At 37.5% G+C, this 12,338-nt stretch overlaps 1 protein-coding gene across 2 annotated transcripts; it reads left to right on the top strand.

Annotated features, from left to right (window-relative positions):
- The first annotated feature begins 262 nt into the window (after positions 1-262).
- LOC116297307 (uncharacterized) lies at positions 263-12,049 on the top strand. Of its 2 annotated transcripts, none has more exons than XM_089039600.1 (13): positions 263-2,897; positions 3,217-3,248; positions 4,017-4,170; positions 4,530-4,693; positions 6,472-6,626; positions 7,134-7,214; positions 7,381-7,492; positions 8,012-8,089; positions 8,298-8,425; positions 8,644-8,766; positions 9,179-9,289; positions 10,190-10,296; positions 11,612-12,049. In XM_089039600.1, the coding sequence occupies exons 1-12, from the start codon at positions 395-397 to the stop codon at positions 10,278-10,280; spliced, it is 3,732 nt and encodes a 1,243-aa protein (XP_088895726.1). In that variant the 5' UTR covers positions 263-394; the 3' UTR covers positions 10,281-10,296; positions 11,612-12,049. The 2 variants fall into 2 exon arrangements, with proteins under 2 accessions (XP_088895726.1, XP_088895725.1); XM_089039599.1 differs by lacking the exon at positions 11,612-12,049 and adding an exon at positions 10,833-10,954.
- The last annotated feature ends 289 nt before the right edge of the window (positions 12,050-12,338 follow it).

Consider the following 12,338-nt stretch of genomic DNA (forward strand, 5'->3'; position numbering starts at 1 on the left):
TGAATAAGTTTCAAAAATTTTCCCCTCACTAAAGCCAAAAATGCAGAATTTTTAGGATAACAAAATAAATACAGATGGTTTTAAATTTTAGCTTTGGCGCGAATGCGGGCTCCAGTTAAGTTACAGTGGTTTTGCAAATAAAACATGCTTGGATGTTCGAATGCAGTACTCTAAAACCATTATAGAAGATAAAATGTGATTGGTTGCTTTAGAAATTCTTTTATCAAGCAACCAATCAGATGAGATTTTAGTTGAGTTTTTATAACGACATGGAATGAAGTTGTTTGGTTCGACTGCCGTTGTTTTGAGTCGATGGAGGGAAAATTTCTCGACTTTTTTAGTTGGATAATTTCACCATTTTATCCATGACAACCGGAATTTTAAGGTGGAAACCATGGACGAGGATGAAGCTAAAACCATAGCCAGTGACTGGATTCGTCGAATAGAAGCTTCATTACTGGCAAAGGTCTCTGACAAACATGACAACACAATTCCTGAAGACCATATTTATCACCGTCATCATCAAGATTGCTCCGTCAGCAATAGTTTTAGCCATGATGATCTTGAAAGAAAACACCTAGATCTTGAGAAAACGAGCTCAGATGAAAAAATATATCATGAGGCAACTGGATTGCCGAGTGAGAAAGAGTTGTTTTGTCAAGAAGTAGACATTTCTACAATCAAAAATCCTTGCGAATCTTCTTCCATATCTCCTGGAATTACTAGTAATAATGCTTCTGGCAGTCCTAGGATTGACCTTGAAGATCTAAGGAAGAAACGCCATGTTCGGTTTGAGAATTTAAGCGACTGTGCAGCAAAATCCAGTGACGAAAACTCTAAATGTTTCAGCCCAGAAGAGCTTGAACAAGACAAAATGCTGCAGTATGAAGCTAGTTCTTTTGGAATGGAAGAAAATTCCTTGAGAGAGAGACAGTGGAACTCCAAGCCTCGTAGTTATGGAGGTACTAGGGCTATCAGTGATGAAGATGACAAGTTGAGACTAGAATTATGGGGCCTAAGAGGTGCTGTAGAGTCAGGACAGCTTGACATAAATTCCTACCTTGGACCTATGTACTCTGGGAGTAAAAACTTAGGTCACTGTTCTGAAAATGGGCTTAAAGAAGAGTCACGTTCTGGTAACGTTGAAACTTTTGATAATTCTTCTGTAAGTCAAGAGTGTTTCTCAATTAGAGATACTAACTTCAACCTGGAAAAAAAGCATCAAAATCAAACCAAAACACCTGCGTCGTATATGACAGAAGAAAATAATTCCTGGAAAGATGAGAATAAGTCACCAAATAAAGTCCTGGCTGGGAAATCCAGTCCTGTTTCTAGGGGTGATATCAATGGAATAGAGAGTAATTGCCATGGTGATGGTAATACTAAAGAGGATTTCACAAGGTTCAGTTTCACAAAGTCTGGTGAGTCTAGCCACACTGGCAAGGGAGCAGCACCCTGGCCGCAGATTGAGGGCAAGCTGTACAACGGATTTGAAACCTCTGATTCAGAAAGTAGCTTAAGTGTGCCGAGTGTACGTCATGGAAACAAATCCAAAAATTTCCATGACAAATCTGATTTTACAGAACCCAACAAGGTCAAACCATTAAAATCAGGCAAGGGAAAACAAAAGATTCTTGATGAACTAACAACATTCTTAGATTCTGAGAGAAATAGCAAAAAATCTGCTAAAGAAAGTGCGCGAAAGACACACAAGCTTTCTGAGGAGACAAAACGTGTGAGGAGCCCGGTTCTTTATGGAGATACCTCAATGAATTCAGTATCATTTTCTAATGAGCCTGCTTGTTCGATAAAGCCTGACTTGTTGCCTAATCCTGAAGCTAAGGCTTCGAAAATTACAAGCGAAGGTTATTCTATGTCTTCTGATTCACAATATCAAGAAGTTGATTCACAACACAAGACATCTAAATCAACATATGGAAACTTGGAATTGTTGTCATCCGTACTTGCAAAAGAGGATTGCAGTGTAGGTTCAAGAGGAGAAGAAAGGTCTGCCTCTAGTGGAACACAGATGGCTAAAGTATGCAAAACATGCCAAGAAGTGAATAGCAAGGCAGCGAATTGGTGTATCGAGTGCGGTACAGCACTGATTAAAGTGGAACCTGTGGTTTTGACCACAGAGCAGCAGAGTAAATACGAAATGCAATGTCAGGAGACAAAGACCCTTATTGCTGAAGCACTGAATTCCAACAAGCCATTAAAAAACGGATCAAAAACCATGAGTAAAACAGAGAGAGATTTATATAAGGATGTCTTGAACTTATCAATGGAAGTTGAAAAGAATTCTGGTTTTAGTAACGAATCACTTCAAAGTAATTTGTCTAATTATAAACGTCGCTGGCAAAAATCAAGTATAGCTTGGAGTTCGTTTGAACCCCAGGAACTTTCGAAGCCTCCATCAGTTGTGAAAACAAACGGCAAGGAAAAAGAAATGGGAGCAAACAAAAACAGAAGTGGAAATAACGTCAGGAGTCGATCATCCAGTGACCTCTTGGCTACTGAGGGAACTCATAGAAAACATGGGAACAAAAATGGGCATTCTAAACCAGGGGGACGACGCAGAACAACCAGTGCTAATTATTACTCTGCTGATGACTACGATTCAAAAAGCCACATGCCAATCAATTTTGAATTGTCCAATCAGGAAAGGACTCATAAAGACAAGCTATTGAGTAAGCCAAGACCTGTCAGTGCTAAATTAAATAACAAAAGTCAGCTAACAAAGCCGCAGAAAAAGAGACCATCAAGTGCGAAACCAAGAACCTCTTCTCAGTCCTCAAGCCCGGATCTTTTGTATCCTGAAAAGGGGGAAAAACTGGATGGAAGGGAAAGAAAAAATGACGGCGTACATGTACAGGTTCCACATCTTAATCTAGACGGTAAGAGTATCTAATCTACAGTAAAGTGGCGATTGTATTCTTGTTGTTTCTTTATTCGTTGCCTGATGTTAGACAGTTTGTTAAGCCATAATTTATGATATTGATGGTTTTCAACCATTCCCAAGAGAATTAAATAACAAAGGACACAGCGGCCATGTTGGAGGATATACATGTAACAAAAGAATTCATTGACAATTCTTTTGTTAAGTTCCTCCAACATGGCCGCTGTGAAAACCATCAATATTTATATATGCTTATCTATTTATTTTTTTATTAATTGGCCTAATCCATTGAATGATTAATTTTTGTTTTATTACAGATATAGGAAGCTATGACAGGATCTTGACACTGGTATGTTCCACCAATATTAATTTGATTGATTAATTAATGCATGTATATCAAACATAACGACTGGCCAAGGACAATGTCTGGCTGATATGGGCAACTGTCTGGCCAAAAAAGTCTTAGGTTGATCCTCTATTTAGCTTCAACACATACGATGACAGGTCACGTGTTGATTAGTGTAGTATCATTGATATAGGTGTTCATCTTGTTTAGAGCAGCTATTTTAGCCCTAAATAGACCTTATTTGTGGTGTGACAATGTTTTCCCAATTGAACGTTACAAACCTCTAGAGGAATGAACAGCTTCGGGATACTCATGAATTTTGAAGAGTAAAGGCAAAAGAAAATGAATTCCTCTGGAGGTTTGTTACAGGAAAACATTGTCACACCACAACTAAGGTGTATTTGAAATATTTCAAATGTGGACATCTGAGAGCCAAATTTTTAGTTGGGACTATAGTAAATGACAATTGAGGACAAACATACAGTACAAGTTTGCGGTGCCAATTAAAGAACATGCTTTTATGTCTGGTGTTCAAAACTAGATGCAAATGACATATTACAGGACACATGTATGTTGAGAGCCATGGCTTTTGAAATATTAAGTCATATTTTCTTGTCTGATTTTTTTTTTTCCTATTTGAAAATGCTGGCCCAGAAAGTGTACACATAACTGTGGGAGTGTCTACTTTACCAAATTATTATGTGTAATAATCGTTATAAAATAATATTACATAAAGGCAGCTTTTTGACTTTTTTTCCATTCATTTTCTAGATTCGTTCTCAGCGTGACTGTGAGCCGGTTCCCTATCTCTACCTGCCTGAGGAGCTCATTCTTCAGATCTTCTCCTATCTACCAATGAAAGACAAGGTGTCGTGTGCTCAAGTTTGTTGGCAGTTTTACAGAATAGCAATGGACGAATCTCTCTGTAAGTTAAGAACCTGTTGAAAAATTATAAAAACACAGGGTTAGAAAGGGTGGAATCAGTTAAAATTAATGTTCTCCTATTTTGTTTATCACTGGGAGTCCTTCAAGTGTGCATTTGTCACTTATTTCTTAAAAAAGGGTGGTGTAGCTGAAGTAGTTTACCCTCGCACCCCTGTGGTCTCAGGTTTGATTTCTAATTTTGTCATCACATGTGAGTAGCATTTGTCACCCAAAAGGTCTCTCCCTTGATTCAAGAGTTTTTTTCGGGTTTCTTTGGGTTTTTAGTAGTTTCTCTCTCTCCTTAAAACCCATTATTGCATTTTCATTGAACTACACTTACATATATCTTTCCTTAAATAGGGAGAACCATAGTTATTCGCAAGAACAAAAACATCAACGATGGTTGGTTGGAGAGCATTGGTGATCGTCACCCCACAAGTCTGACAATTTCTCAATGTTCTGGTAATAAAGTTACTTCAAATGGATTGAGGAGTTTTTTTAGAAAGTGTAGTAGAACTTTAGAGGTAAGAGTGACCATAGTTTTCATTGCTGATATATTTGTTGCTGATAAATTTGTTGCAACTTTGTCATGATTACATATAAAGTTAAACTAATATGGGCGGCATGAGCTGCTACAGTATGGCGCTGTTGTTCACCACTGTGTAGTTCATGCCTAGGGTACAGTTCGTTGTGGATTTGGTTCTCGACGAAACCACATACATGTGAGTTGAGTTTGTTTGAAGTGTTGTTCTCTCCCTTACCACAAGGGTATTTTCTCTGGTTTTCCTCCCTCTGTAAAAAATCAAATTTTGAGTTGCATGACGAGCTACACGGCTTAGTTACCGGCGTGAAGCAGCACTTTCAAAGTGCTTGTCTCAGATTTCATTTCTATTCATTGCATAGGGAATACTTGCGTAATGCATGTCATCGTACGGATTAACACAGCATGAGCACATAGCATGCCACTATCAATGGACGACACATTACATCACTGAAACAATATTTACGTCGTTATAAGATATCATGTGACTCTTCTGTGGCGCTTTATTTGAAAGGGTCACTGAGAACGTTTCGATGAACTATTGCCCAAGATCAAAGGATGTCAGGTTTTTCTTACACATTATCACTGCCTATCTAACCCTTTTGCTGTTATTATATGTATGTGATGTGCGTTTATTGTCTTTGTATTAGATCTGTAGGCAGCATTTATGCTTAGGTACTTGTATACCTGTATAATTTGCATGCTTACATAGGTCACTGTCCGTGTTATGTATTAGATCTGTAGGCAGCATTTATGCTTAGGTACTTGCATACCTGTATAATTTGCATGCTTACTTAGGTCACTGTCCGTGTTATGTATTAGATCTGTAGGCAGCATTTATGCTTAGGTACTCGTATACCTGTATAATTTGCATGCTCACTTAGATCACTGTGTTTTGTGATAGATCTGTAGGCAGCATTTATACTTAGGTACTCACATACCTGTATAATTTGCATGCTTGCTTAGATCACTGTGTTTTGTAATAGATCTGTAGGCAGCATTTATACTTAGGTACTCGTATACCTGTATAATTTGCATGCTCACTTAGATCACTGTGTTTTGTGATAGATCTGTAGGCACATTTATACTTAGGTACTCGTATACCTGTATAATGTGTATGCTTACTTAGATCACTGTGTTTTGTGATAGATGTGACTCTGTTTCTGTTTTGTACATAATACATCTGTTCTTAGCTTGTGTTGCTGGTGGTGTTCTATTGGGAGCAGGTTAAAGGTATATATTTTCATAAATGTTTATTTCAATCGAATTGTTTCATTGGCATTTTTAATGCTACAGGTAATAAGTGATTATATGACAAGTATATTATGTTTTGGGTGTCTTATTGGGACTTTCATAGCCGAGCGACATGGTTTATAACTCTAAATAGATCGAGTGTAGGCATATTTACAGATGCGTGATGTTTTTGCCTGGCATTCGTCATCTTGACATCACGGAAATCGGATTAACTATTATCTGTAGCAACCAAGACTACATGCTGTTTACCGTAAAATGGGCTCTCTAGCTCGTCATGGTGTTGTGTGTTGTAAAGATAAAATTTAGTGATGGTGAGTGTGGAGTGGACCATAACGAACAGCCCCATATATACAGGAGTGACGAATATAAAACATAAACTAGCTTAAGTCTTTCTATATATGAGCATAACCATGAAAATAGTGGTAAGATTTTTTATGACAAAAATTCTACACTAGCCAGCAAAGTAAGCTAAAGGTGAAGTTTAAACCATGTTTTCTGTCTTTCCAGGAGTTGGACTTCAGTGGCTGTAGTGGTGGAGAACTCACTGGTGAGTCTATTCTTCTTCACGTTGCTGCTCGTTGTTCTGGTGTAGTGTCAGTAGATGTAAGCTGGACAAATGTTAGTGACAATGGTGTGGAAGCTCTAACAGAAAACCTTACCAGGTAATTCATCTTCAGAGAAATTTTAATAATAATAATAATAATAATAATAATAATAATAGCTTTATTAACGTGTCTTTCGTTCTAGCTTACAATTAAGAAGCTAATTATTGGAGACACCTATCTAACCCAAATATATTCCCTTAAAATCCATTGTTAATTATTAGTAACTGTTATTTCCTATTTACATTCCCATCCCAACACCATCTATCCCCCCCCCCCACCCCCCACTCTACCCCCTCCACTCCCACATCCCTAGTGCGACTGTTATGTTATATATAAATTATGTGTAGATAATGAAATAATAGCTGAGTACCACAGGTTTGCACTCCCGCAAAATCAGACATGAAATGAGCTTGTAGTTAGCTTGTCATGACATTTGTCTCAATGATTTTTTAAAGATTTAAGTTGAGAGTAAGGTGTTTAACTAACAAACTAGAGCCTTAATTCTTTAGTTACTGTTATAGTAATGTTGTCAATTATTAATTTTCCTCTTTGACCTCATATCAGACTTGAATGCTTGTGCTTGAATGGCTGTCAGGCCATCACAGACAAGACACTGACATGTGTAGCAGATAAACATGGAGAAAGGTAAGATATATGTAAGGACTAAGGTTTTTTAAAAAGGGGCTTATATTCCAAATTTCAAAGCACATTGGTTGCAAGTAAACTTTTTCACACATTGTTTTTAAAAGTTTTTTTCTAGATGTTTGACATAATTTATGATTATAATAATATTATTATTGTATATTTTTAGCCTTAGAATTTTTGAAGTGTTTGGATGTTTCAACATCACACCAGCAAGTCTCCAAGTATTTGCCAACAAGTGTGTTCATCTACAGACTTTGAATATTGGCCAGTGTCATAAGGTATAAACATGTACTTGTAGCAAAGGTGAATGGGGAGAGATACAAGGGATGTTGTAGACTTGTGACCTCTGTAGTTATAATAAACTAACTCACTGGGAAATACTTGCTAAATAAAAAATAAAGAAATATTTCTATTTAAGTGTCTAGTTCTAGCGCTTTTGCACTAATTGGGGACATATTTTGCTCACACGTACTACCACTACATTAAATATTCTATGCACACAATGCTCAACTCACATGTTGATTTTTATGGAGGGAGGAAACCAGAGAACCTGGAGAAAACCCTCATAATATAGGAGAGAACAACACATCAAACAAACTCATTCAACAAGGCTAATTCACTTGTCAAAAGTTTAGTGAGGGGAATTGTGAAGAATGTCTTAGACAAATGCTGAGGGGAAAGTTGGCTATTATGTTAGTGCTATTTGGAGATAGTAAACAACGTGCATCTGTTGACCCATTGGTATCTTTTCTGCTAATATCAGTTGTTTAACAAAGTGTTTTCTGGTTATTTTACAGATGACTGATAGTGCTATAGGGAAACTTGTGTCTCATTTGCCTGAACTGGAAAACCTGGATCTACGTGGCTGCAAGCAGGTATCTCTAAAATCCATTGACACTTTATTAACTAAATATAGCAAGTCTGTCTAAAAGTGGCTGCCAGTGCATACATCAATAGCAAACTTAATGAGCACAGTCTTCCCCTAACCCCACCCCAACTTAGGAATCTCAAACACTTGTTTAACTTTTCTCAAACAGAATTTCTAAAGTCGTTTGCTCAACCAGAGTTTTTCTCCTTCTACAGGCTCGTGATTCTGCAGTGAAGAAGATAGTTCGTCACTGTCCTCTCCTAACATCTCTAGTCCTTGCCAACTGCCCTCTGATCACAGATGTTGCTTTAACGGAAATATCTACAAATTTGCCTGCAATCAAGTAAGTATGAAGAAAAATAGAGAATATTTTTGGCATTTTTCCCCACTGAAAGAGGTGCTTTGTCTGTTCAAACTGCCCTCCAATTTAAAATGTCAGAAATTTGTATAAAATTTACGTACACATAGATGATATATATATATGTAATTCGCTAGAATATAACTTCTTTGTTTAGCAGCTGTGCATTACTGTCAGGTCATCTTTCTTGCATATTTTTTCAGGTGTTTAGATATTTGTGGCTGTGCTAACATCACAGATGCTGGGGTCCGTGCTCTTGCCCGGTGCTGTAACAAACTCGAGCTTTTGGACCTCAGCTCAACTGGTAATTCTGTTACAAGTAAAAGGTAAGGAATTGTGATTTCTTATAGATACTGTATTTTATCTTTGTGTGGCGTATGCGGCCAGCGCATCATCTTTCACCTCTGTGAGTCCAACGGGTCAGGTTGCTGGTTTGAGGCCTGCGGTCGCCACATGTAAATTGAGTTTGTTTGATGTGTTGTTCTCTCCTGTGCTACAAGGGTTTTCCCCGGGTTCTCCGGTTTCCTCCCTCTGTAAAAATCGACATGTGAGTTGAGCGTTGTGTGCATAGAATATTAAATGTAGTGATAGTGAGTGGGAGCGAAAAGTGTCCCCAATTAGTGCAAAAGTGCTAAAAAGACTAGACACCTAAATAAAGTGATTTGTTTATTTATTTTATTTATTTATTATAAGGAGTCTGTTGCAAGCTCATCTTTGTTGGTTTTCTTCTTTGCATAGTATTGTATCCCTTGGTAACTACTGTAGCCAGAGTCTACAAGTACTCAAGCTTAGCTTCTGTGCAGATGTAAACATTCGTGCTGTAAACCAGCTTGCAAAGAACTGCAAAAAGTAAGTTAAATTAATACTATATATCATTGAAAACATAACGATGTTCAATACTATCCCTACATGTATTTTCTACATATGAAATAATAAAACTTGAAAAAACTTGAAAAAAAAATCGAAAAACTGTGAGCACCTAGAAATATTTCAAGAATGTTTCTTAACAAATCAGAAGTGTTATTGCTATCTTTCCGTTATCTTGTGGTTAGAAAGTCAATTCTGATTGGCTAAAGAACAATAGAACATTCTTGGAATATTTTTAGGTGCCCACTGTATTTCGGTTAGCACCGTATCTAAATCTCAAGGTAAAAAATACATTGAGTGACCTCAAACCGATGGTTTCAAGTTGAGGTTTAACTTGATGTTTTTATAAAATTATTGTTATTATTTAACCCGGGGGGGGGGGGGGGTACTCCCCTATATTTGCTATACGGGTATGTGCCGCCCTATAGGGTATGGTTTTTCGGCTTCTGGGTCTGGGGTAGGGTATCATTTTTTGACATTTTGTCTGGGATAGGGTATCATTTTAGTCTGGGATAGGGTTAACGATTTGGTCGTTTTTGTCTGGCAAATAGGCTACGCTTTCTGCCGACCAAAAACAATGAAAAATGTTAGTAAATATTGATTACAATCGATTGTAAAACCGTATTTTCTGTCTCTTAGTCTGGGATAGGGTGTACAATTCTTAGTTTTAGTCTGGGGTAGGGTATGTAAAATCAAAATTTTAGGTCTGGGATAGGGTCAGGGTTTCGAGGTCCTGGCAGCACACCTCTACCAAAGTTGGGGTGGTAGTACCCCCCCCCCCCCCCCGGGTTATTTAAGTACCATCTCCACTTAGAACCATTGTTTCATGGTCACTCAAGTGAATTTGGTTACTTTAACTTCCTTTGATTTGGTTCACTACAGGTTAAGATTGCTACACTTGTATGGATGTAAGAGGATAAAAGAACATGACAAACTCAAGAATATCAACCCACTACTAGTGATTGAGAAGTAGATTCTATGGTTAAGTGGTACTAGTCTGATATTTTCTTTATAAATGAAAAAATAAATAAACCTTTCAGTTTGGTGAACAAGGTGCATTGTTGTTCACCTTGGGTACAAATATAACTATATGACCCCTTGCACTAAGTACCGAGAGGAATTGTTCTGGGGGACAAAACAATGGATGTTTTTTGCATAAGAAAAGACAGCCTATTGTTTTGTATTGTCTCTAGGTAATCAATGCAAGGGGTCCATTAGCCTCCTTTGCAGCCGCTCTTAGAGTCGTCACGACCCTAAAAACGGCTGCAACGGAGACTAGGGGTCCATAAGACATGGTGAACAAAAGTTGTTCGTACCCAAGCTAGACCACAATGCACCATGTAAACTTGCTATCTCGGAACAGAAGAAGTTACATGTTTGTTAGCATTGGAAGAGAAATGTAAGGGTGTCGTTTGTGCTCCAAAATATATGTAATGGAGGGACATACAGAAGGGACAAATGATTGCCATATGCCATGTACATGTAAGAAAACAATCAATTTCTTTGTCCTTTTTTTTTTTTTCAGTTTCCACAGTTCTCAGCAATTCAGAAATTGGGCATATGTCTATGCTCTTCCTTGCCTTGGGATTAATTTCTTCATAGTGTTATTTTAAGAACTTTCTACTAAATTAAATCCATAATGGTCAATATCTTTAATCACTAAAGGTGACATCCCCCCACTCCCCCCACCCCCATCCCCCCCCCCCCCCCACGCAAGGCTAACAGGTCGATATTATATGAAATTACACTTTCCCAAAGTCACTTGAGTTACCACAAAACAATGGCTGCAAGTTTAGAATGGACTTAGTAAATTAAGTAAATATTGAACAGATCAAGTCCAAACTCAACTTGAAGCTATTGTTTTATGTTCGCTTTAAAAACTAATTCGGGAAAGCTATATTAACAGCAGCAATTTGGAGGTCAATTCGAAGAACTTCAATTGCCCTATTTCATAATGATGTCACATCAAAACAAACTATCGTTTAAACGCTAGGGATCATGGTCGCTGGAGGGGGATGGTATGATAACAACACATCTTAAATCACAATGAAATTTGGTCTATGAGCTGGTGAAGGCAAGAACAACTAAATATTACGTACTAAATACCTCGAAAGAAGAGAATTAAGCTTACATTTAGCCTAAATCTCTATCATTTTAGCTGATGTTAACAAACTGTGACGTCTTTATGAAATAAGGCAATTCTCATGAGAGTAAAATTCTATTGTATTTTTTCCTAAATTGAGCTGTTCTGTAAATTGTTGCAAAGGGTGTATAGAGGACTAATGTCGAATGCATCTCTTCCAGTGCGAACAAAAGGACAAAAGGTTTAGCCTTCCATGTTGGTTGCCACGACTAAAGACCACGACTTTTGTTTCACTCAACCAAAATGGCGGGTTTGACGTCAAACCGCCAAAAATACCAACCATACAGGTTGCAGGACCTAAAATAAAACAATAAAGGGAACATTATGTCTTTAATCATTGGCAAAATATGCCAAAACTTTAAATTAAACTACCAATTAATGAGTTTTACGGCCGCCATGTTGTGAGGCCAAGTAATAGAATTTTTTTCCTTTGGGAAAATTTTTTTTTTTTTTTTTGCAAAAACGACATGGTCGTCGTAAAACCCTTCTGTATATATATATACATACATATATAGCATGTGTATTTTATTGAGTCGTCTTAATTTTATTTTAAATTTTGTTGAATACTTTTATGAAAAGTAAAATAGGTTTCTTTTTAATTTTTTTGTTTTTTTGTTGTTTTTTTGTTTTGCGTCTTACAATTTTTTTTCCCGCCCATATGGCATTGTCTGGTGAAGAAATTGCGTTGACTTTGATACTTTTCTCTAGAGCTCTTAAGAAAAGTATGTTTTTTAGTTGGGGTGGATGGGGGGGGGGGGGGGGAGGAGAGACGAACCTCTCTCTTTTTAAGGTTTACTGCGAATCCTCCAACCCTCCATAAAAAACGTGGGATTCTACCAGCTCACTAGATACACTGTGCTGACGAGGCCCAATACAGGCCGAAACAGC

The sequence above is a fragment of the Actinia tenebrosa genome, unplaced genomic scaffold (genome assembly GCF_029948245.1).
Source record: "Actinia tenebrosa isolate PJP-AT-01 unplaced genomic scaffold, QUT_ActTen_1.0 PGA_scaffold7__59_contigs__length_16204524, whole genome shotgun sequence".
Classification (NCBI taxonomy): Eukaryota; Metazoa; Cnidaria; class Anthozoa; order Actiniaria; family Actiniidae; genus Actinia; species Actinia tenebrosa.